This window comes from Tigriopus californicus, chromosome 12, assembly GCF_007210705.1.
Source record: "Tigriopus californicus strain San Diego chromosome 12, Tcal_SD_v2.1, whole genome shotgun sequence".
NCBI classification, from domain to species: Eukaryota; Metazoa; Arthropoda; class Copepoda; order Harpacticoida; family Harpacticidae; genus Tigriopus; species Tigriopus californicus.
In genome coordinates this window covers 853,933-878,250 of record NC_081451.1, presented here as the reverse complement: position 1 = coordinate 878,250, position 24,318 = coordinate 853,933, and the positions used below count along the sequence as shown (strand labels likewise).

The window sequence follows — 24,318 nt, the reverse complement described above, 5'->3', positions numbered from 1 at the left end:
AAGTGGACGGAAGACAGATCAAATATCATTTTTAAAATTAGTTTCAAACTTGTTTGCTTTTAAATTGACCACATTAAAGTCACAACAAGAAAATCGTCTCAATAATGTATTGACAAAAAAATGTATCGAATATTATTTTTAGCTTGAAAAAAAATCTAGTATCGGTCAAAAATGAATGGAAAACGTACAAGAATATCGGTTCCCAGTAAAAGGCACACAAATGCCCTCTTTCTTACAATATTCGCCGGAAAAAACAATCAGAATAATTTTTAGAATATACGGACTTTCTTGGGCTGAAAACACACACACTCTTTTTAAACCGAGAAAGGCAATTATAATTGATGGTGCCTTAACCAGTGCAATACTGATCCAAGGATAATCATGGGGCATAATGATACGTGTTGCGAGATTGGGATCGTGTGCAATTCCTAGAATTTATTAGGGTTGGACAGAGTTCATCGGTCTCGTCAAGAATAAATGGGTCGACATTTTCTTGTGTCTGTTCACTTGAACCAGGGTTCCCCAGACAGAAAAACATCAATTAAAAAACTTGAACTGCTTTTCTCCCCTTCTGTGTCTCAATCTTGCCTAGACGGCCTCCAAACTCAAATAAACATTGGTTGTCCATGGCCTCTGGGAGCGATTGCGCTTCTTGGCCATAGGCTATGGAGATTATTCTGGATCTTGGACGGACGCAATGACATCACTTGCAGCTTATATGTAAAAGGAACAGTGTCGTGTGTGAGAGAGTAGGGTAAATGATCACAGGTCCAGGATTTTGGAGCAGGGCGAACAAATGTTCTCGGCCTTTCCACTCCCTCTCCCACCCTCCCCCAAGAAAGTCGACAAGGTTGCTTTCAATTGTCACAATTCTTGGCCAGAGCTTTCAAGTCGACAGCTAACAACGCTGCTATCGTTGTGGAGGAGACGAGCTCTCACATATTTAGACCTCGAGGCCAGTCCTTGATCTCATACGTGCGATCGTGTCTTAAGTTTTGGGAACTAAAAAGAAAACAAATCTACGAATCTTCACTTCGTCATCAGTCATCACTGCGTGGACCTTCATATTTTGTGCGAGAGGTAGGTTCATTATTCCAACAATATCCGGTGCAATTTTTCCAAATTGAACGGGAAACTCCCCATTTTGGCCTCAAGGCTGTGAGAAAGCACATGTTCCAGACCCTCCAAGGAACATATAAACACTTCCAGCGATCTTCACCAAACGAAATTACAACTCCTTTGAAGATTGCAGCATGGATTATGCCAACATTCCAGCCAAGTTGGCTGGTTCCATGGTGAAGGACAAGAAGCCATTCACCTACCTGCCAGGTGGTCTGGACTTTTCGGAAATCAAGAGCCCTCGTATGGCTAAACGCCTGGCCAAGCATCAAGAGTTCATTGTGAAGGTCTGCAACATTTCAAGGTGTGGTATGTAGTACTTGCACAACGTCACTTTAAAAACAATGATCTCTTACAGCCAGAGGCTCCCGCAGGACCTCCTCAGAGAAATGCCACCCAGGCCCCATATCAACTTTCCCCGCCGGTACAGCCTGCCACAGTCAGCAATGGTTCACTTCAAGGAACAAGTGCCACAGATTCAAGCCCCACTAAACCCGTCTATCAGAAGCAAAGGAGCATGTCGGATATGTTCACGTGGAGTGATCCCGATGAGGGTGTCAAGCCATTGCCGCCAATCCACTTGGACCATGAGCCCGTGATGTACAATCCTTATGCTTCGAAAAATCCGGTTTCGAACGGGGTTTCAAATGGAGTGCCAACGATAAAACCTGAGCCTCCAAAGACGTTACCCAAGCCTATGGCAAACTTGTACACTCCCAAAGTGAGCAGCCCTCTGGTAAAGGAGAGCCCAGTGAATGGCGGCCTTTCGATTCCTCCCCCACCCCCAATTCCATCTGCAGGCTCAATACCTCCTCCACCTCCTCCTCCCCCACCACCCCCTCCTCCAATTGCTCCTGAAGAGGAAATGAATTTCCAGCTTGGAAATAAGCCGTTGGCCAATAAGATCAGCTCGGCTCATCAATCTCTCATGAAAGAAAAGGAAGCTAAGATAAAAGAGGACCTGGAAAGGGCAAGAGAATTGGAGGAGAAAATGCAAGTCATGCAAGTGCAACCACCTGAGAGGCAAGTGCACATGCAACCTCATTTTAGCCGCACATTGTCCCACGAGGATCAGCAAAAGATGTGGGAGGAACAACAAAGATTCATAAGGCAACAGAGAGAGGAGAACGAAAGGAATCTATTCCCTAGCAATCTGTCTGCTCAAGCATGCCCTCCTCCACAAGACCACATGCTGAGAGATCAAGAAGAGCGTGATTGGAAGTTGAGAGAGGACCAAGAACGACAATGGAGGGAACAAAAGGAAAAAGACCAAAGAATACAAGAGGAACAAAAAAGGATCCTTTATGAGCAGGAATATGCCAGAAGAGAGGAGGAAGAACTAAGAAGGCGAAAAGAGGAGAAGGAGCAACAAGAATTGCAACAAAGAAGGCTTGAAGAGCAACAACGTGCTCAACGAGAGGAACAGGAGTATGTTCAAAGGGAGCAAGAGGAGCAAGAGAGACAATGGAAAGTTGAGCAAGAAACAACTCGAAGGGAGCAAGAAGAAAAAGACAGGCAATGGAGAGCTGAACAGGAGGGGCTTCAAACAAAAGCTGAAGAGGAGCGTCAAAGACAAATGGAAGAAACCAGAGTCCGCCAGGAACAACAACAACAACAACAACAAGAGCAAAGGCAACTGGAGATGAAGCGAATGGAGCAGGCTCGATTTCAAAAGGAACAAGCCGAATGGGAGCAATACCAGAGAGAGCAGGAGGAGAACCGTCGCCAGATTGAAGCTAGAAATCAACTCCAAAAGCAACGCGAGGAACAGGTCTTACGGGAAGATCAAGAATTGCACCGCCGCCAAATGGAAGAGGAACAACAACGGCTCTTAGAGGTTCAACGAGAGCAACAGCGTTTGAGACAACAGCGAGATGTAGAAGAGGCACAAAAGAGGTTACCACCCACCCCCAAAGTAGGCCCTAAAGGCCGTCTCCTTCAACGTCCGGAACCAATTGGAAGTGAAACGGAAAAACCTTATGAGGGCCACGATACCGGTTATGTGATGTTGCCCCAGCCGAGAAGGGTGGCCCAAACCCCTCCGCCCCTAAGAGCAGCCCCACTTGTGGAAACTTTACGAAGAAGTGCTGCCACGCCTCCACCGTTGAATCTGAACAACCCGAGCTCGATCAACTCCCTCTTTGACGAGTCCTTCAGTAACTTTATGAGCAGTAAGTGTCTAAATTAGTTTACATCCTCTATGCATCGCTCACCTCTCCGTCTTTTTGTCCCTGTTTTAGCTCCCTTTGGCGCCCCTAGGAGCATGACTGAATTTGATTACAAGGATATTTCTCCCCCAAACCTAGGTTTCTGTGACTCACCCATGTCTCCTCAAGCGCAATTCTTCAGCCAATTTGGCCAATGGAACCGAGCTAATACGCCCAAGAGACAAACCAGTACTGAATCCAACGACTCAGCTCGGGTTATTCCCATAAAGATTGAGGCTAGAAGTGCCAAGAATGTGAGTGGAACATGGCAATTTTGGGGGGCAAAATCAAAACCATTTTTTCGTTATGCTTCAGATCAAAAATCCAACGGAGCGCGTGCGTTTTAGTGATCCTGCTCCATCGCCACCCTTGCGATACGGCAGTCCAAATTTGAGGCAGCAAATTCTAGAGGAGGACAGGTTCGTCATCATAACGCACGCTTCTATTGGACTATTGTTAAGGAGTCTTTTGATGCGCTCAAATTTTAGATACCGAAGAGCCACAACAAACGATATCGCGGGTCCACGGACAGGTCCACCCCAATCTCCGAGTATGAGAATGTTAGGAGAAAAGTTCACCCAACCCTTTAGTAATGGTACGAATTCTTGCGTAGTTTTTCATATGTATAAGATCATGAGAAGATTTATGATAGATTATTCGGCCCAAGAGGAACAGGCTCTCGCAAGGGAGTATGGGGGCGAACATGGACGATTTCTGTCACCGCAGAGTCCGAAAACACCGGGATCGACCAATAGATTTTACAACTTACAAAATTCCTTTCCTGCGCAAAGACAGGGTAAAACGTCTATCAACGCATTCTTGGCCATGACCTTACAAGACAGGGTCAACCGCTTTACATTTTGTGCTGTCTTGAAACTGACTTTTTCCTATTTGGTCATGATGAATATTTAAGTTTCTTGTGCTCTTTTTCAGATTACTCCGACTTTTAGTGGAACGGAAATGCCCATTAAGCCTTTGTGTTCTGTATTTTGTTTCGTCAATAAATGCCCTGACGTTTTCTGTATCCATGCGAATTATTTCACACTTACTAAGTATTAAATTAATGTTAAATCGGGTTTTTGTTGACATTCGATCTGAAAACTAACCGTTATTATGACCTTTCAGGTAATTATTTGCCAAGATGTCTTCCACCGGTGGTCAGCAGCACTTGTATCCGGAGTACGATCCCAGGCGGATGTTCCCTTTTGGATTGTCTCCAATCCCGGAAGTACCAAGTGAATTGGCCAGTGAGAACTCGTCCATATGCCCAAGTCCAAGCCCCTCGGAGGGCTATGAAGAAGAGTCCGATACCGAGGTCGAGAGTGTCCGTTCTGCCATTCTTTATTCAGGATCTTGCTCATCTGTAAAAAGTAATAATACATTGGCAGCTGAAGACGATGACACCGAGAGCGACTCCATATCCGAGGATGAAGATGATGACTCGTCCACTTCCTTCGAGGATGGTGAAGAAGAAGAAGAAGAAGAAGACGATGAAGACGATGAAGACCATGAGGAAGGTGAGGAAGACGATGAAGAGGAAGAAAATGAGGATAGCGACTTTGATGAGTTTGACGATCTAGTTGAGGATCACAACGAGCCCCATACAATGGAAGAGCAAGAAGGAACGCCCGAATCCAAAGGCGCCTCGGAATATGACGAGGCCACCAAGGCCATCCTGGATGCTGCCACTCAATTTGAGTCCAAGACTGGAGCTGATACAGCCTCAGAAATATTTAGACATCTCCAAGCCACTAAAGATAAAGAGGAAGTAACCACGGAATTGGCCAAGATCTTGAGCGTTCTGGAGACCACGTTGAAGCACAAAGACGATAAAATCGAATCTAGCGATTCCGAAGATTTGCACGAGGGAACGGTCGTTCATAAACCGCCTAAACACCCTGGAACCAACACAAGAGGGAAAAAGAGTCAGAGTCTACATCAAAAGACTGGAAAATCTGGGAAAGAAGAGATGGGAATTCTTAGCAAAATTTTAGTCACATTACTGTGTTCATGCAAATCCCCAGCTGCCGCGGGAGAGCTCAAGCGTCTCATCAACCAATTTCGTGAAGCTGCCCGAGAAGCCTCTGACGAGGTAGCTGAAGAGCTCATATGCCAGGTTTCACAGCATATTAAAGGTAAACGATCTCTCCGGAAGCGAAAGAATAGTGGCAGCTCAAACCATTCAAGTGATTCGCAGACCAATACTCTGACCCCAAACAACACGGATGGAAAATCCAGTGAGGATGAAGGGTCTATAACCAAGCATACCTTGGAAGGTGTGTCACAAGCAGCCTCGGAGGCTAGTGTAACAGTCACCATTAGCCTTGCAACAACAGCTGCTCAAGCAGAGGAACCAAATCCCAACACCAAAGTTGATCCTGACAAGGATGCCACGCATGCCGATGGGGATTGGGAATGGGAATGGGATGAGAACGGCGAGGAAGATAATGGGGACGAGGACGAAGAGGAGAGAGGTGATGAATATGACGGGGAGGGAGATCTGGCATTCATGGAATCTCCCAAAACTAAACGTCAGACTCACATGAACCGGAATGATTCGGCCAGCAGTGACTCGACAAAGGACACGATTACCTCTGACGGGAAATCTGAGACTAGACGGTTGTTGAGTGACATGGAATGTGGAGCTTACAATAGCGACAGTTTTAACTCCCCCGGGCACAGTGGGTTAAGTGATTTCTGTACAGAGCAATGCCACACGAGTCCATGTGGTGAGCACTTGAGCGATAACAACAATGAAGATTGGTCCACGGACGACAATATGGACAAAGACAAATCCTCCTTGAATAAGAAGATGGTCGCCAAAGACGTTCAAGAGACTGTTGAAGAGCACCTATTTGGGCACCTGGAAGAGACTTTCAAAGTTCTCCATGGCGCGTACCATATCATCACCGGCTCTCAAGGTGACAGGAGCGACTCGTCCGAGTGCAAAGACCAACTTATGGATTCTGCACCAAAGGGTAAATCTGTGGAAGAAACGGACGACAATGTGAAGGCAGCCACCTTTGAAGACGTTCTGTCAGAGGTCTCCCAAAGTTGTTCACAATTGGAGGATGAAATTCGCAAAAGCTCGACTCCCAAATCTGAAACTGGATCAAAATTAATTCTGGAGAATAAATCTCACAACCACGATCAGCAGGGCCATTCTCGGCCAGGCTCTCAAGCTGCCAATAAGCGCCCATCGTCAGCCTCGGGCAGTCGTGCGCCGTCCCGACTCAGAGCACTGTCCAGGCAATCTATTCCCAATGGAGAGGATGGTGAAGATTGGGGAGATGAGGACGACTGGGAGTACTACTACGATGATGACGAGGAGGAGGACGACGACGACGACGACGAGGAAGGAGAGGAAGAAAAAGAAGAAGAAGAAGAGGAAGTGGAAGAGCTTCTCACAAGGACCGAAAACGAAAATCCGAGCCTATCAACCAAGTCGTCAAACTCAAACACAAATCCTACCACTCCCAATGGACCAAATCAAGCGCATCAAAAGGCCATCGAGCAACAACCCACCCAATCACGATTATCACCACAACCCCCACCGCCCATTTCCAAGCAACCTGAAGTTCATCAATCTTGCGGCGAAATTGAAAACAAAGAACCCAATGAGTCCATTGCGACAGCAGATGAAGGAAGTAACGCCAATAAAGAAGATGCAACCAGACCCGTGTCTCGATCCAAACGACTTGTCCACTCACGGCCTAATTCTAGATCAGGATCCCGGCCTGTTTCCAGGGCCTCCAGGCTCGGTCGACGCACTCCATTACAAGACATCGGAGAAGATGGACAGGATGAAGAGGATGGTTGGGAGTGGGAGTATTACGATGAAGAAGAGGAGGAGCTTCAAAGGCTATCCCCAAGCATGGCCACTGCGGCTACCACCAGGGCCACAAGTCCCTTCCCAGGGTCCATTGATGCGTCCGAAAACCAAAATGGTTTTAAACGGGGAATGCAGGCGCCCCCACAAATGACATGTAAGACCCCCATTCAGGAACAAAGGATGGTGGCGTGTCGCGGTCCCATGCCAATGCCTAAAGCTAATGATATCACAATATGTGAGAAGTCTTTCCCGGTCAGTGTGGAAGTAAGACACCACACGTCTATCAAACGTGTAGAAACAATCGACCTCATGATGTGTCCAATGACGCCAATAGCCGATGCCTCGCTAACCTTGGCGGCAGAGTACTTGGGCCAAGAAAAGGCCCAAGTGGTGGCCTCCTTGCCAAGCAATTACATCCCGGAAGAGCAACTCTTACTGAGGCAAGGCAAACAAGCCACCAAGATCAAGAAACCCAAGGAGAAAGAGGCCGAACATCAGCCCAACGACTACTGTGAGAGAAGGAAGCACAAAAAGAAGAAAAAGAAACGGAAACGGAAGGACAGTGAGACCAACAAAGCGGGGGAGAAGGAAGGGGATGGCAAATTTCTACCCAAGCTTGGGGTTAAGGCGTTGATTTCGCTTCTGGAGCCAAAGCTATTCCAAGACGAGGAAGGGGGGGCCAAGATGGTCTTGTCAGAAACCGGAGCAAAATGCATGATATCGGCCAAGAAGCGGAGTAAAAAGTGCGCCGAGCCTGTTCAAATTGAGCCCGAGCTTGTACCTGAGGAAAAAAGCAAAGAGCAAACGGAAAAGCGAAAGTCAGTTAAAGAGATGGTCAAGCTAATGTCAACGGCCCCTATTCCAGACCCCATGGATGCAAAGCAAGTGGGGAAAGTGTTGCCCAAGATCCCACCAATTCCTCCTCCTAAGCCCCCTCCCCCTCCCTCTATAATCAAGCATCTAGTCGACACCAATCAAGTAGAGCTTGTACACGCAGGTGTCTCTACCTTGGTGAACATGAGACCCAAAAAGATCGAACCCATTGAGCAAGCCCAGGTAAGGTTGAGCCCAAAAGGGTCGATTGATTCCGAGGCCTATGGAACTGGCTCGTCGTCCTCCTCCACCAGCCCCGTGTCAAGCGTCCAAGAGATTCTCGGAACCATCCGAAAAGATTCCAAAGACGAAAAAAAGCCCAATCGCCATTCTCGTCTCTTCCGACTTCTCCAAGACTCGGATTGCACGGACTCGGATAGTAGTAGTAGTGAATGCAAGTCGGCCGATTTGAGTCGAATCTCCCTGAAGGGTGTAGGTGACCTGGTTTCCAAGGAGTCTGATATGGACTCACTGTGTTCCGTCGAGAGAAAGCACAGCTTTAAGAGTATCCACAGTAGTGGCAAGGAGAGTGATGCTGATTCAGCAGTGGCCGGACCACCACTTGCCGATAAAAAGATGAGTCCCGGATCCCTGAGAAAGCGCTTCATGAACCTTAATATCCAAAGCCGATATGACTTCCCCAATTCCCCCAGTGAGATGTCCACCCCCACCTCTCCCACATATCAGATTCGACCTCTAAAGAGTGCGATTTCCACCCCAACCCGGGTGTGGAACTACCTCCATGAAGAGTTTGACTCTGCCACTCCGAACAGTGCCCTCGTTTCGGATGACTCCTCGTACCAAAGTGAGAGCTTGAGGAGTCTGGACTCTCCAAATAGACAAGGGCACAAATCTGTGGACGACAGACGAAGTCGGAGTCGCTCGCAAGTGACATCGCCCAAAACGAATCTCTATCAAACTCTCCGGAACTCGCCCAAGTTCGAGATGGAACTCCAAGAGCTTGCACACTTACCCTCGGCCCCCACATTCAGTCTCCGAGGATACTCCAGATATCCACCTCAATGATTATGATTTTGGTCCCACATCCTGAACCTTTATGTGCTGTGATAGATACACTTGGATGTCTTGATCATATCACTTCTTTTCCTAAAACTGCAAGTTTTGATAAAAACCACGTTTTTGTATAAGTCATGCCAACGTCAATTTGGGATAAGAACGGTTTCTACCCATATCGAGGAAATGGCTTGTAAATACCAAATACATCCCAATTGATGTTATTTTTTTGACCATGTTTCTAGCCCATCAAGTAAAAACGCGAATCTAATGAAAACGACTGTTTTTTTGACAATAAATGATATCGTACTATTAGAAGTTTTGAGCAAAGTGTTTCAGGAAGAGATTTAGCTTTTTCTTTGGTTTAACCGATCTGCAATTGGATATCATGGACTGTCGCCCTGAATCCGTTATCACCGAGGACCCGGAGCAAACTGAGGGACTGAACCCGGCAAAAGACACCGGTCCCAATGACGACGGTATACCAAATTCACGTTCGGGATACACCGGATACCCGAAGCGATTCGCCCTCGACGGAAACATATTATTAAATTTGGGATAATACTGTCGCTTCACTTCATGATAGCCTTGGGCTTTGGCTGGATTGGACATTTGAATATGCGGGAAGTCGGGATCGTAGTAGGGGTTGGACTCTCCCAGATCCGAGTAGCATCCCATTCGGCTGCCCGAGGGCAAGGATCGGGAGGATTGCGAGCCTTGAATGGACTGAACCAAGCTTTGGTATGAGTTCTTCAGGTGCTGAGAGTGTTGAGAGACGGAATAGTGGACTTGTTCATGATCTAGGGACGCCATGGACCGTCCTTTGAGAGCTCGAGCTCGGTCACATCTGCTCAAGTGGTTTTCAGGGGGTAATGAGTGATGCCTTTGACTTCTTGCCAATGACGAGAACTTTTCTTCCACCTCATCTGAAAGGATTCCAATTCACATGAAGTGGTTGAAATTAAGGCATACTATACAAAAGATAAACTGATTACTATTCAAATGATTGCTTACGTGGTGATTCTTGCTCATTAACCATTGATCAACTCCAATGTCAAAAAAACGGAAAAATGTGAGGTCATTCATGCGTTTGAAATTACTCCCAGACAGGGTTTAAGCCGTACCTTTGGCACAATCTCTTTTGGCTTTTGAAACAGGTTGTTCAGACGCTTATTTTTAACTGAGAAAGGGAGATTAGAATCCAAGGAGGTTTCTTTTAGTGAGTTTGCACTTGTTCCCTTTTGGGATGAAAATAATATCTGGTTAGGAACTATTGAAAAACCAAGGCTAACCATCTATTTGACAAAAACATCAGAACGAAAGCAGTCAAGTGAAAATACTGTTGTTCAGGGCATTATTCGGTCCTTCATAAAAGGAACAGAGAACAGTTACAATTACTCTGACCAAAAAGAGTAATTCGCCACACAACCGTTACTCGCCAAAACATGTAAGGGCGTTGCTTGTTACGTATAATTTTACCCTGTCACATTTCAAAATGTGCGTTCACGAAAGCATCTGATAGTCGCAAAAAGTGCAACTGGGTACATATCACATCTCAAAATATGCGCTCACAAAACCAATTGGGGGTACCCACTGTACCCACTTACTTTTGCTAAATTTTAGATGACCAATACTCCAGGGTTTTTTTGCCTTATCAAGACCATACATCGCTAAAACCATGGTTATATTTTTGTTTCCAAGTGTCCCATAATTTGTAGCTTTTCTGCACTCTCATTCTTGGCCATGTTTATTGGGCATTTTAAAAAAGTTAAAATAAATAGATTCAGGATGGCAATGATCTATGCTTTTCGCATCCTCTGCTACATCGTCGAGTCATTTGTGTTTTTGTTGGCAGTATTTTAAAGTAAGAACCATTTGATTTACACGCAAGAACATACGGATTCACTTCTTGAGGTCATGGGTATAAAGTCTTTAGATAAAACTCATAGTCCATTTGCAAAGTTTTTCATTCCTGTTTCAAGTGAAAATTGATGAGAACGTTCGTTGTGGATATTTACCTAACAAGTGCTCCATAGAACCCTTATATCGTTGGGCGTTCTCCCATAAGCCGACCTCTCTTCGTGGTGATCTCCGGACCTGATTCTTTCCAGAATATGACTCTTGCATCTCAACCCTAGGATTCCACAAGTCTGGCGTTGATTTGCTCAAGTTGCCCTGAATTGATGTTGGCTTTAAATGGTTCCCTTGGGACCTTTCTCTCTCCTTGATACGATCAATTTGTCTCTTTGAAGGGGATTGACCACGTTGTTCTCGCACAGTTGTCACGTGGTATTGTCCTGAATCCCAATGATCAGGCTCAAGATCAGGAAAGCGATTCACGTGGTTTTCTCGTTGGCGTCGATAGACTTCATCACAACTCTCCTCATTGAGCTTGGAGAGTTCCATCAAGGATTTGCCAAAATGAGGCCGACGGATTCGAATTGGCTTTTGCTTCGGACCCTTCGTCCAGGGAGGCTCCGGTGTGACAAGTGAGGTTCTTGATGGCGTCCCAAGGTTGCGTGAGTTTGGAATGCGGCTTGGACGAATCGGTTTGGGAGGCTTGGGTGGAGGATCCAGACTTTGGAAGTAATCCTCAACATATAAGCTCTGAAAACCTGTCATGATTAGCTGAGAGCTATTTCCAAGATGAAAGGAAAGCCATCACCCACCGTTGGTTGATGAGCTGAACGGCGCTTGACCCGATATTGCTTGTATTGGCGTTGAAAAGGCGACACTCCTGCCAACGCAGGTCGATGATCCTGGATATCAATGCTTTGATCAACATTGGTTGAGGTCAAGGAGCTTGTCTCCGAGTGGTTATACTCGAGATCATCACTCAGTCCTTCCAAGCCCGATTGAAGTGAGGTTATCCAACCCCCAGATAAACAACCATTGGACCGCCGCATTGGAGAAGAATAATTCATATCTGGAACATGAAACTGGAAGCTTCACATACATACGCGTACATTCTTGTAAAAGAGCACGAGCCACAACCAAGTGGTTTTGAACAGGATTATAGTTTTCTGGTTTTGGCATGGACTTTGCGAGAAATTACGTGAAAACCGATCGCTTCGGAGTTGTTACGGTTGGTTCAGCACCGCGGATTGTCATTGGTCTCATAAATATGGTGGCTTTAGGATTGAAAAAGTAGCGAGCACCGGTGGCAAACAAGACTTGGAGCTGGTCATCAAACATCAAACACACATTGGCAAGAAATTGTTCCATGATGTACACGTCCCAAAGCAGAAGCCTTGTGGAACTCCTTTTTGCAAATCTCCTTACATGTTCGATCCAAAAACACCAGTTACCAATGGAATCCAGATTGGCGGCTTTCTTGGGATATGGCACTCTGCCCTCCCTTAACACCAAATGATGTCAACGAGTCGAAGTAAAGACTGGCTTTTGGCCAATGCAATGGATTGTTCCGCATTGCGGAGTCCACGCGGTTAAGACTCGACAGACATCATCAACATGAGCATTGTTTCGTTTCAAGACATCATTTGGATTGGAGTGTGGTGCATTAATTGGCCAAGCGTATCAAGCACCTCTAGTAGGTCTACTGGTAGATTAATTCATTCATCAGTGGGGCCTGTTGCTCCCGAGAATTTGGCCTCCTTTTCACCAACAGAAGCATGCAAAATGTGGCCCTTCATAAAGGCGAAGGCTTTTCGATATTTTCTCGCATTCCCTTGACAATCAATTTAAATGCCGATTGAAATTACCTTTGGCTCCAACCCTCGATTCCTAACGGACACAAAGGACCAGTCACTGAAACTGTTCGTCTCGATCGAATCCGAAAGCGGTTAGGGCGTAACAACAACAATTGAGAAGGATCAAAATCTTGACAGTTAAGGGCTATTCTGAACGAACAAATATAGGCAACTAGTGGCTTGACATAACTATAACTCTTGTTATTTATACAACATTGATAGGTAAAAAAACCATGTTGCCTTACATTGTTATCTTTCTAACTAATTTGTGACACCTGATTTGTGTACCAGAGGGTTGATTGTGATTTGATGGACAATCAACCAACACAAGGGGCGTTGTTTTTTATTGTTGGATGGGTCTATTGGAGCCAAAGGTCAAAAAGCGACCACAACTTCCCGTTTTCTCTTGTTTGTATCGATCTCAAAACATCATCTTGGTGAACGTGTCAAAAACAGGGGCGATATATTCGCAAACCTTGGAACGTCGAATATCGAATATCGCCTTTTACGTCATCATTCACATGTCACAGTCTTTGCCAAGACTTAAACACATAAAACCTCTATAGAAGAATCATGCTCGCGATTCTGTTCAATCTGTTTGATGCACTTTGACAAATGATGCAAATTGGAAAGTATTTTTCGAATCTAATATATAAATTGCTATGTAGTAACGGGAAGAATAGGTTAATTTCATCACACATAGTACATCCTTGTGATGATGAGATTTCTAATTGTTTTGTCAACGACTGTCTATTGCAAAGTTTTTTCCGGGCATAAAAGAGCGGGTGACATTTCTGCAAGGTTTATATGACCGCTATGCTCGTAGGATCTCATCATAGAATCATGGTTTAAAAGCCTTTTTCTCATTGAAGATGGAGATTAATCTTACTCACGATTAGATTCTTATCTGTCATCTGATTCAACAGAAGGACTTTTTGGTACTTTGACATACTTATTATTATTAGTACTGCTCTTACCGGGTTGAGGAGAGAAACTTTTGGCTTCAAGGCAAAAGATCACGATGTGATGAAAACTAGGAGCCAGAACCAGGATCCGTGATCAAACTGATCCGACTCTGAGCACAATTGAAACGACACTTACGAATGTGCATTGGTCTAAATCTGGCGCAGGCGCAATTTCTGTCTGTTGCCTCCGTCCGTCGTCCAATTTTCCGAAGAGGCTCTCTCACATTGGAAATTGGCGTGCTGTTTTCCGTCTTCTGTCTTTGCGACGTACAGTGTAGCAGAACTGTATATACCATAAGTCTTTTTGTCAAAGAGAGGCTTGAATAATTGTGACCAATGTTCTGTGCGTACGTACGTATGTAGACGGGATATTCGAGTGTGTCTTGGACGCTCCTTCGTTTCCAAGCCAGGAGAGGGAAATAAATGGGATGGTGGTTGGTTTGTTGTTTTCATGATCACCTAAGTGAATGCTGAATATGTGCCAATTGACAGGAGAGCAAATGAATGGTTATGAATTGAAGCGAGGGCACGCTTAACCTGGTTCGTCGTCTGGGGGTGAATCATCGCCAGAGTTCTTCAAGAAGAGAAGCGCCACTGCATTCGGTCCCAATAGCCTTTGGTCCCTTTGACATTCCTTGGTGTTAAATTGAACCTGATTTGTTCACGGTAAGGTACGATGATTTGATACCTCCTTTGCTAGATTGTTATGAAGTGTTTTGTCTCTATTGCATTAAAAATTATGTAGCTTACGAAGGGCGTTTGGAAAAAAGCATGATGATTTTCAAATGCTCCAAGATTACCTTCTTAGGGGGTTAGAAATGGCGAAATTTGTAAATCAAAATTCGCTTCAAACTTAAAATATTTGATTTGGCCAAAACGATACCATTGCTTCCTTGTTTTACAAATGAACATTAAAACCTTATGGCGTCGAAAAATCTTCACAGGAAATGTATTCACTTGGACTTATTTCAATTGCCACTCCACTGCACGAATACATAGATGTTTGTTTCACCCTTACATTTGAGAACTTTCTCGTTACCATTTACCAATCGCTATCAAAAGCTCACAATTGGATTGGCCGTTATTCCTGGTCAAAAAACATCAGGGACAATCCAAGAATGCATGACTAATAGCACTTCTGTAAGTTTCAAACTGGGATTTCATTGCTATATAGTCTGTTTCAAAAAGTTTGCAAAGAAATTTTATGCTTGCTTTCCACAAAAAGCGGAGTTATATGACACAAGCAAAAAAGATATATGAAGCAGTACTCTGGATCTAATCCTCTACCATGTAAATATACAAGAAAAGGGTCTTTAATGCCACATTCAAGACGGTTCTAATTCCGCAACAACTGTTTTGTCCGAGGAAGAACTCGAATCAATCCGACCCTGGCGGTTATATGGCTAATGCATTTGACTGGAGGACTTCCGAAGCCTTGAAGCCAATAAATTACACACCCAGATCGCGCTAAAATGGAGTCTAATTATCGTGGCCATTGTCAATACCTTGCGCATTCGCTCTAAGGTAATGGTAAGATATAAAGAGCCCCTTTTGGTGGTGTTGTGCTCGTGTGGTCGTGGGTTATTCGGAATTGTTCAGGAAACGATTGATGATTGGATTACCACTTCATCAAGAAGGATATGAAGTCTTGAGGATATTGAATCTGCTAAATTTGGCTCCGTTTACCTTTGATGAGCCTCTGAAGCGCTCCCAACACAAGTTCCTCACGAAGAAGAAGAACAGCAAGACGGGATTTGAGGAGGAAATTTACATTGTCTTCTTGAACACTTCGTTCTCACAAGGAGTCGCCTCGATTCCCAGGCTCAAATGTCTCCGGGCCAAAAGCGGGAATGAACCGCACAGTCATGCACGATATTATTGACACCCATTCAGATTCCTTTGGCAAGAATTTACGAACACTCGAAGTCTGATTTGATGTGAGGGCACCCATTTTGTAATTTTGTATTGAGTGCTAATTCAAGTTGCATTGTTTACCCTCAGGTTGAGTGATTGACCAAATACTGTTTTATGGCAAGGCGAGAGTTTTTCAACCTATTGGAATAGTCAAGCAAGAATGACTACACAATTTGACATTAGGCGATCATTTTGTAGACATTTTAATGACGAGATAAGTAAGAGATATACTCATTCGTTTTATTAGTAGTAGAAATGTATTCCACACAACAGAATGCAAAGAATAATCAAGTCGAACAAGAGGGCCTATAACATTTTCCTCAACTGCAGATTAACTGGATGGATGGAGGCGACACTCGCTTCCGTTAAGACCTCCGGCCATGTTCTCAATTTGTAGCCCCGTTCGTCCAGAATTATGCTTTTAAGGGACGGCGAAACTGGAAAAAGTGTGACAATTAGAGCACCTACGGAATGGAGATTTACCACTGATCCAGAAATAATATTTCATTCTTTAAGGCAGTTACTTGCATTACAAGACGTTACATACATGCACATGCAATGATTTCTGCTTCCTTAGGAGAGGAACTCAATCCGATGGTTTCATTAGGCAAAGATGTCCAGTCATGATATGAAGATCACTTTTGATAACCTCGCCAAGAAGATTCCATTTCCTTCGTGATAATTCGGACACAATCATGTTCTGCTTCAGTTCTCTCACTTTTACAGCGCGTGCATTTGAAAGGGGAGAAATCATTGTTTTTGCGTCGGACAATTTACAACGAAACGTGCCCTTGTTCAAATCGCATTATCTTGACATTGATTGAACGTAGTCATTTCCTTTTAACGTTTTAACTCACTTTGATATTAGACAAGAAATATCAGCACATTAAACTGACTTGTGCGTTCTGTCCTTGAACTTCACGCAACGGAAACATGTACGAGTAGCCCAAATAGAGCCATTCAAAGAGAAATTAAAACCAGGCAGGCCTCGTTTGGTAATGTGGGAGTTAGGATCATATGGTTGACCTGACTCGCATTGTCTTCTTACAATATCGGTAAACATTGTCGTACCCGTATCAATTTGATTCACCGTTTGTGGGTGCGGATAAAGTCTACAAATGTACTTGGGAATCGAGCCCGTGACCTCTCTGTTGCTTGGAAACTCCCCAAATCAAATCACCAAGCCACGTCCATAAACCGGGGTTTGCAACAACGAAACCAGGAGAAGTGACGCTCAACTTGTTTATGTTGCCTGTTAAACCGCTCGGCTGCACCACGAACTTCTAGAAATATGGACTGTGAACGAGCTTCCCGCCAATTGGGCCTAACAACTCTCAACCGTTTTTCGAATTGAAGTAATAAAATGAAAAATATAGATGTCTTCAATTAAAGACATGTCGTTTTCTTTATCCTTTTTTTTGGTAAAGTGTTTTGTTTCAAAGTTATGTTCTTAAAAGCTTAGTTAGGTAGCTCATCAAATTCGAATTTTAAGGTGCGTTTACTACATGCCTTTGACCATATCTCCTGAGTTCCCTAAGTATAGTTTTGGACTCAAATTAGACCAAGTATATCTGATCAACAAGATCTTGTGGTCGTACGAAGTACTTATTCGAAATAAAGTGAACGGTTTAGGAGAGAAGATTCTTTGCTTCCGTCACAGTCCACATTTCTAGAAGTCCGTGGCTGCACTTGCTTGAGTCAGTATACACATCAGTCAGTCCATCTTTCACAATGATGTTTACAACATTGGGAACGATTTGTTTTGAGAATCAATAATCCATAGCCGACTCTTGGCAGACGCTTTGCCACGTAAGGTTTTGTGAGTTTTAAAAGCTCTTCTTAATAATTCAAAAACTGCTTCAACGGGTTGAATCAAGTGTGATTTTGAATGAGTTAAGTTTCTCAATAGTTTTAATCATCCATCATGAATGAATTTTCAAAATATTGAATCCAGTTTTATAGCCATCAAGCTTGTTCAAATTGGTTTTTAAATTAATCCGAGTTTCTACAACAATTCCAAATCAACAAAATAAAAAAGTTTGACGGTTCATCACAAGTATTCCCAAACTATTATTTTTTAAATGTCACCCGTTGGAATAATATGGATAGAGATGCTAGGGTCTACAATAAACGATATGAGTTTATGCGAGTGAACGCATTGCCTTGGTCTTCAAGTGTGATTGGCTTACATCATTGCAATTGCGTATTTCAAATTTCAGGTCAGTCAAACGAATAGGTCAAAAGTGATGTCCTCTCAAAGCACAGGATATAAAAGGATACAGAATGAAGGACTAAGCCCTCGTTTTCTGGTTATCAATTACCACAAGAGGGCTTACCCGCTCATTCTGTGAGGATACAACTTTGAAAGGGCCTAAATTATCATCCAATTGTTCGATTGAGCTGCAGCTCAAACTTGAAACAAGTATTTCCAATGACCTGGTGCCAGTCACACTTGAAGAAGAAAATAAACAATTAGGGCTCAGCGGTGTCACGTCACAAAATGTAAGCTAATTGTAAACAAAGACTGCCATTGGTTGAAAGAGCGGACAAACAAAGTCAAACAAGCAATCCCCGTCAAAGTCGAGAGGCGAAGGAGGCGGGAAATTCAAAGTGAAAGGAAATCGTCATTTTTTAGGTCAACATTTTGGATGTTCACGTCAATAAATATGTTGAAAATGCTACCAGGATAAGAAATTTTGGTAGCAGATTAAGAATCAATTACAAATGGAATCCTACTTGCATCGTACTCTGGGTAAGAGGGATAAATCGTTCAGACCAGCACATAAATTTCAAGCCAATGTCCTCAGATGATTTGTAATCATCGAAGCACATATAAAGCCAAGAAAGCTAACAGTGTCCTTGGCCAAATAAAAAGGTCTCTCTCTGCGAGATCAAGACAGATTGCCGTCGATCCTCATAGAAGCTTTGTGAGGCCACACTTGGAATTCCTCGTGCAAGTATGAAATCCATGGCTGGCCAAAGGTATCGAAGCTCTAGAGAAGATCAAGAGGAGAGCAATCAAAATGGTGGCAGGCTTGTCGGGCTCTTATGAGGCTCGACTGAAAGAGCTCGGCCTGACAACTCTGCAAGTGCGAAGAAAAAGAGGAGACGCGATTCAAATTTTCAATATCATGAAGAATATGGACCATTTGAAGCCTGGCGACTGCTACAAATTCCTAGCGCACAATCCATCAACAAGAGAGCAAACCATGAAAAACTTGTCCGTTCCCAAAGTGAGGTTGGATCTGCGGAAATATTTCTTTACGGTTAGATCCATGCCATTGTGGAAGTCATTAACAACAACCGAAGTTAGAGAATGCCGAAGTTTAAACCAATTTAATTGGTTGTTTGACGAAAAGAAATAGAGGTGATGAAACAAATCTAACATCACCCACCCGAATATCTTTCCAATGACCATTCCCTTGGTCTCTGAAGATTGAATATACTCTATTTCACTCTACATCAAATGTTTTATGTGCTGTAAACGTGATGATGCCCAGAATATTAAAGACTTCAAATTGCCCCTACAATCGATTTCATAGAAGATCGTCGCTTCTTTGGTTTAGTGATCATTCACCAAACGAAAATGAGTTGTTAAGATTAAAATAAAACCAGAAGATTTCACCTTACATCCAAAGAATTCGGCAAAAGCAAAGTCAGTCACCATTGGAAAATGATAACTTTTCGAAGATGCGAGTCCCAATTACGTCCATTCGCTTCCAAATTGGCAAATTCTTGACCCAAGCATTCCCCTACATCTTACAGTGGTTAAAGTCAGAATTCCCCATTCACATAACAGAACACTTATAAAAAAATTACTGTTTTCATTTGCCCATAACTCCATTTGGCTCATGTTTTTGACATCAATCTCTGATCTCATTGCCTGGAAGCCTTTCGTTTCGTCAACAAAATCAAGAACTAAAGCAATTACCTTAAGATAGCACATACGCAGCGAACAGAGAGTATGTCAAAAGGTGGATCAACAGTCCGTTCGAATAAAGTCTTGTCCCCTTCTCATATTCCATTCAAACACAAAAGATAAAACTTGCGAACAAATAACCAACATATACGGCAATGAAAGTTATTGAATGTTAACATAAAATGAAAAACCGACCATATACCTGTGATAGTTAGTTAACCTTGAAGGGTCGAGTTGCCCATTCATATCATCCACCAATGCTCCTGATCACCGATGAAGTGACGACAGAGAGTATCAACTACCTTCTTCCGGAGCTTCAGGTCAGACAAAATTTATCATCCCCCAATCCTTTTGATAAGATGATTAGGATTTTTCTGAAGATGTGGTAGAAATCGCACTCGTTGCTAAATGTAGTAGATCAAGTCTTGTAAACTTCGAGTAGGTCTCCTCTGACCCGGTTTTCCTTACTCGTCTTGTCACCAAAGTTTACGTCAACTACAACGCATGTTTTCAAGAGGCAGTGGAGTCAATGAGTACGCCAGATCATTCAGATGGTCTCCTCTCCTCCTCTGAAACTTGTTTTTGAGAAGACCCAACTTGAACGATAAGCTAACAATAACTGAACTTCATTTGGATTCCGTTCATGAACCAAGGGTCTGACGGACATTCATAGTTTCGTTTTTGACCGGTGAGTGTTTAAAAAGCGAGTCCGGAGATAGTGACGGGTCATATCAGCATTTCAAAAAGTTAGATGTCAATATGTACTTTTCTAGACATTTTATTGGTTGCTTTTGTGGTGGGTGGAGGTACCTATATTGAAATTCAAAATATGAGCCAACAAAGTGTGCTTCCAATTTTCACTGATTAGATTTTTGAAAATTTCAGTTTTTTTGATGTTTTTATGCATGCACTAAGTGTTTTATGGAGACTAGAACTCCATAAAGTAATGAAACCAAAATTGCTGCTTATGAATTTCTGAGCTACATTTATGCCAACACATGTTTTGATATTTCTCTGAAAATTTCATAGGGCTTTTCGACCACAGTGTGCATATATTAGCGTGATGTAACCACGAAGAAGACCATTAAGAAACAAGACCCGTAAATTCTCCCACAATGTTTTAATGACACGCCTTCCGGGTTTTCAGGACGTTGGGATGGAGGAGCGAACCGTGCGTCTCCGTAATGGAGCACAGATGCCCCGGATCGGTCTGGGTACATGGAAATCGCCCGCTGAAGTGACCAAGCAAGCCGTTCAAGCTGCTGTACGGGCCGGTTATCGATTGATCGATTGCGCCAATGACTATGATAACGAGCACGTCATTGGCGAAGCTCTCAAGGAGCTTTTGGATCAGGGTGAGGTCAAGCGTGAAGAACTCTTCATCCAAGCCAAGTTGTGGAACTCCAATCATCGACCGGAGCACGTTCGACCAGACTTGGAGGCCACCTTGAAGGATCTCCAATTGGACTATGTAGACTCTTTCGTGATCCATTGGCCTATGGCTGTGCCCAGCTCGGGCCAAAAAGTGGCCCTCCGCCCGGACGGATGTTACCCTGCTCATTTTTCCCAGGGCACCTTGTTCCCTCTTGATGATGAAGGTTACTACGCATCCGATGATGCGTCCCATTTCATCGAGACGTGGTACGCCATGGAAGATCTCGTGGACGAGGGCCTGACCAAGTCCATTGGACTGTCCAATTTCAATATGAAACAAGTGCGGGAGGTCTTGGAGAAGGCTAAAAAGCATTTGCCTAGCGTGGTCCAAAATGAGAGCCACCCCTACCTTCAGGAGAGAGACTTCCGAGCCTTCTGCCGGATTAACGGGATCGTGTTCCAGGTTTGTACCTCAAGTTGTTCCAACCCTCAATGGCATGCCCATGATATCTCGGTTTCATATTAGGCCTATAGTGCCCTGGGATCAGCAGACAGACCGTGGCGTCATACGGGGTCCATTACCTCTGGGGCACCAAGCACTGGTCATGAAGTTTTGGACCATCCAATCTTGAGGGATATTGCGCAACGGCTGGGACGATCCGTGGCTCATGTTGTTCTGAGATGGCATCTGCAGATCGGGGGTGCTGCCGTCTGCAAATCTGTCACGCCCTCACGCATTCAGGAAAACATTAAGTAAGGCTTAAGCTACAAAAAATAATTTAAACTTGAAGGTGTCGAGAAACTAAAAATGGATGGGATAGGAACCCACTAATCCTGAAATTCCACAGCACTACAGAAAGCTTCTTGGAGGGTACATTCCACAGGCGGTATAAAAAAATTATGGAATAGAGACTGGTAAAAGCTTGCATTCTTGGCAATGACGTATCGAAGAAACAATGCATTAACGCTGATTATTGTAGCTTATGAGGCGATTGTGGCGTCCCCCGATTAGCCTAAGAGGTTCTTTTTCCGTTCTTGTATCTATCCCGAATGGCTTTTTATTATGCGAGTGTTTTCTGTAGGCTGTGGGACTTCGCCCTAGCCCCTGAGGACATGGATCAGATCTCGAATCTAAATGTAGGGTGGCGCCATCTGTTGTGGGCCGAGACTTCAATGCACAACGACTATCCCTTCAAGGATTGGCTCCCATCTGATTACAAGCTGGAAAAGCCAAGTGCTGGTTCAACTGCAGGGGCCAAATAAAAAGCGCTACGCTTGATTAATAAAAAAGGCATCCAATCACTTTTAGACATATTTATGAGTACTTTATTGAACTTGTCTTTATCATTCTTGTCATGATCTGAAAATGTACCGCAAGTTAGTCCGAAAGCTCTCGATTCTCTGGGACTTGAAGAAGAGAATCCGAGTCTGCTCCAAATCGATCCACTGCAGATCCACCAATTCCATGGGAGAATGCACTCATGGAAGGAGCTGGTGCCCTAAAAAGGTGTTTGTGCTTAGTCAGTGAGTGCCTTTTAGCTTTGAGATCAATACAGATATCTAAATTTGTGAAGAGACAGTTAACAACAAATAAAAGCATGTTTTTGTAGCAATGATTTTGAGTAAGCCTAGGAATTACCTCTGAATTACGAAACACTTGGATGAGAATCACAAGGGTTTGGGGAGCAACTAAAAGAGGTTAGATAAATAAAGTAATTTTTCTTTTAGCGTCCATTGCAAATCTGCTACGAGGTTGTTCGAACCATCCCTATTTGTGCATCATTTGATGAGTAAGCTTCATGAAAGAGCATGTTTCAAATTTGAGTGAAAAGATGTCTTATAATAATTTGTTTGAAAAACAGCTTTAACCAGCGTAGACTTTGTGGAATATTTGACAAGTAGGAGAGTCAAAAACAGATAATTAAAAGTTTGAAGTGTCGAAAAATGAGAGCATAAATTTCCACAAATGTATTCATTTCGCCAAGAGGATAATTGACGAAACACCTTGGCATTTATGCTTCATTTTGACACGTGCTTTCGCGGATTTGTCAAGATTTCTCAATAAATGCAAACCCCCAATCAGCATCTAAATTAACTTACCCAAGGGATAAAAAGGGGCAAGCTGTACGTTAACGATGCATGATATTCTGCGAGTTGAGTTGTAGGCCTTGTTCTACACTTCCTAACATATAGACTAGGGCTCTCTAGTAGAAGAGTACAAGCATGAAAAGCGACCCCTGACGGGCGCAGCCTCCAAGAATCAAGAGGCCAAATTTTATAACAATGGAAAGCAATCGGAACCAGTTTAAGGTGACAATGTGTGCTCTAATCCTGCCCACGACTTTTTTCAAAAGGAGGGCAATGTGATTTAGATCTTACTCTGGCGTTTTTTCTTGCTTTTTCGTTTGATTTTGGATCAATTCACAAAGCATATTCAGTTATTGACGGAAAGTCTGAGTAAATCGCTCAACTTCAAAAATGAATTTCCAGTGAGGCTATCTTGGATTGGTCAAGTCTCGCCTGATTGGTCAAGTAAAAGTAAAACTTGTCAATGAGTGCTTAAGAAAATTGCCCAAATCATGGTTTACGTGTATTTGATGTTTTTGAATGAGCTAGTTACTTTTATCTTATGTCAACGCCAAGCTGAAGTCTTCTCGGGCAACCCTTCTCGTCCGACAATGAACTTGACATCCATTTTTTGACAACGCCGGTTGAAGTTGGGTGATTTACTTGGACTTTCCGTCGATATTTGAAAATACTTCTTGAATTGTTCCAAATTCAAACGAAAAAGTAAGAAAAAAAACACCGGAGTAAGATCTAAATCACATTGCCCTCCTTTTGAAAAAAGTCGTGGGCAGGGTTAGAGCACGCATTGTCACCTAAAAGTGGTTCCGAATATTTTCCTTTGTTATAAATAAAATTTGGCATCTTGGAGGCAGCGCCCGTCAGGCGTCGCTTTTCATGCTAGTCCTCTTGTAATAGAGAGCCCAAACTATAGACCTCTTGGCTGAAAAGCTTAGGCTAGGCGAGTCAACCATATCCAATTCCAATAGTTTGGAATGTGGTTATTATTTCGTGACTGAAGTAAAGTATTACATGAAATAAGATAACTTAGTTTCGGGGCATGAAAGAGCATGAAAGAGCATGAAAGAATATATAAAAAGTTCATCTGTTCTCATCGAGCTTTGGACGACCATGCAAAAGTGGTCAGTAGGGTACTGTTTTTCAAAGGATTTTGTATTAAATGATGAGCATAAAGAAAGGATGATGACGACCAAGAAAACAAACAAACCCCTTTTTGAGGTTCCATCGTATCAAGCTTGTCAATCGCAATTTCAAGTACTCATCGAAAGATGAGTGGAGCCAAAAGCGGAAAAAATATTTAAAAAAA

The 24,318-nt window shown here is 43.5% G+C and overlaps 5 protein-coding genes across 14 annotated transcripts in view; 3 read left to right on the top strand and 2 right to left on the bottom strand.

Annotated features, from left to right (window-relative positions):
* LOC131891387 (uncharacterized) overlaps nucleotides 1-9,363 on the top strand; it is a 42,373-nt gene extending 33,010 nt beyond the window's left edge. The window contains exon 3 of the mRNA XM_059240925.1: nucleotides 4,452-9,363. Within this exon, the coding sequence (XP_059096908.1) occupies nucleotides 4,468-9,057 (4,590 nt within the window). The 5' untranslated portion in view covers nucleotides 4,452-4,467 and the 3' untranslated portion in view covers nucleotides 9,058-9,363. The remainder of the gene's footprint in view (nucleotides 1-4,451) is intronic.
* LOC131891388 (transcription factor SPT20 homolog) lies at nucleotides 761-4,350 on the top strand. Of its 6 annotated transcripts, none has more exons than XM_059240931.1 (7): nucleotides 761-1,080; nucleotides 1,246-1,406; nucleotides 1,478-3,290; nucleotides 3,360-3,580; nucleotides 3,642-3,745; nucleotides 3,815-3,921; nucleotides 4,260-4,350. In XM_059240931.1, exons 2-7 carry the CDS (start codon nucleotides 1,254-1,256, stop codon nucleotides 4,274-4,276), a joined length of 2,415 nt encoding a protein of 804 aa, XP_059096914.1. In that variant the 5' UTR covers nucleotides 761-1,080; nucleotides 1,246-1,253; the 3' UTR covers nucleotides 4,277-4,350. The 6 variants fall into 6 exon arrangements, with proteins under 6 accessions (XP_059096914.1, XP_059096911.1, XP_059096913.1 ...); XM_059240928.1 differs by having other exon boundaries at nucleotides 3,979-4,350; XM_059240930.1 differs by having other exon boundaries at nucleotides 3,815-4,122.
* On the bottom strand, nucleotides 9,307-14,199 carry LOC131891389 (uncharacterized). Of its 2 annotated transcripts, XM_059240932.1 has the most exons (5): nucleotides 14,076-14,199; nucleotides 13,733-14,003; nucleotides 11,715-11,971; nucleotides 11,064-11,652; nucleotides 9,307-9,971 (listed from the first exon to the last, which is right to left on the bottom strand). In XM_059240932.1, exons 3-5 carry the CDS (start codon nucleotides 11,967-11,969, stop codon nucleotides 9,358-9,360), a joined length of 1,458 nt encoding a protein of 485 aa, XP_059096915.1. In that variant the 5' UTR covers nucleotides 11,970-11,971; nucleotides 13,733-14,003; nucleotides 14,076-14,199; the 3' UTR covers nucleotides 9,307-9,357. The 2 variants fall into 2 exon arrangements, with proteins under 2 accessions (XP_059096915.1, XP_059096916.1); XM_059240933.1 differs by having other exon boundaries at nucleotides 13,733-14,185.
* A 5,881-nt stretch (nucleotides 14,200-20,080) lies between these two features.
* On the top strand, nucleotides 20,081-22,241 carry LOC131891602 (aldo-keto reductase family 1 member B1-like). 2 transcript variants are annotated; one of them, XM_059241219.1, is made up of 4 exons: nucleotides 20,081-20,241; nucleotides 20,701-21,390; nucleotides 21,454-21,680; nucleotides 22,010-22,241. In XM_059241219.1, the coding sequence occupies exons 2-4, from the start codon at nucleotides 20,710-20,712 to the stop codon at nucleotides 22,188-22,190; spliced, it is 1,089 nt and encodes a 362-aa protein (XP_059097202.1). In that variant the 5' UTR covers nucleotides 20,081-20,241; nucleotides 20,701-20,709; the 3' UTR covers nucleotides 22,191-22,241. The 2 variants fall into 2 exon arrangements, with proteins under 2 accessions (XP_059097202.1, XP_059097204.1); XM_059241221.1 differs by having other exon boundaries at nucleotides 20,179-20,299.
* The window catches only part of LOC131891601 (MFS-type transporter SLC18B1-like), a 20,309-nt gene continuing 18,217 nt past the window's right edge, over nucleotides 22,227-24,318 (bottom strand). For 2 of the 3 annotated variants that reach the window (XM_059241216.1, XM_059241217.1), the window contains exon 9: nucleotides 22,227-22,426. In XM_059241216.1, coding sequence (XP_059097199.1) covers nucleotides 22,306-22,426 — 121 coding nt within the window. In that variant the 3' untranslated portion in view covers nucleotides 22,227-22,305. Of the gene's footprint in view, nucleotides 22,427-22,558; nucleotides 22,617-24,318 lie in introns of those variants that run through there. The other variant, XM_059241218.1, reaches the window with a different exon arrangement.

Excerpts from the sequence above, each read along its gene's own strand:
- LOC131891388 (XM_059240926.1), top strand. The coding sequence starts at position 1,254 with ATGGATTATGCCAACATTCCAGCCAAGTTGGCTGGTTCCATGGTGAAG. Across the intron at positions 1,407-1,477 it reads ATCAAGAGTTCATTGTGAAG|CCAGAGGCTCCCGCAGGACC; the intron begins GTCTGCAACATT and ends GATCTCTTACAG. Across the intron at positions 3,746-3,814 it reads CAAATTCTAGAGGAGGACAG|ATACCGAAGAGCCACAACAA; the intron begins GTTCGTCATCAT and ends CTCAAATTTTAG.
- LOC131891389 (XM_059240932.1), bottom strand. The coding sequence starts at position 11,969 with ATGAATTATTCTTCTCCAATGCGGCGGTCCAATGGTTGTTTATCTGGG. Across the intron at positions 11,653-11,714 it reads GTTCAGCTCATCAACCAACG|AGCTTATATGTTGAGGATTA; the intron begins GTGGGTGATGGC and ends ACAGGTTTTCAG. Across the intron at positions 9,972-11,063 it reads TTCTATGGAGCACTTGTTAG|ATGAGGTGGAAGAAAAGTTC; the intron begins GTAAATATCCAC and ends GAATCCTTTCAG.
- LOC131891602 (XM_059241219.1), top strand. The coding sequence starts at position 20,710 with ATGGAGGAGCGAACCGTGCGTCTCCGTAATGGAGCACAGATGCCCCGG. Across the intron at positions 21,391-21,453 it reads TTAACGGGATCGTGTTCCAG|GCCTATAGTGCCCTGGGATC; the intron begins GTTTGTACCTCA and ends GTTTCATATTAG. Across the intron at positions 21,681-22,009 it reads CGCATTCAGGAAAACATTAA|GCTGTGGGACTTCGCCCTAG; the intron begins GTAAGGCTTAAG and ends TGTTTTCTGTAG.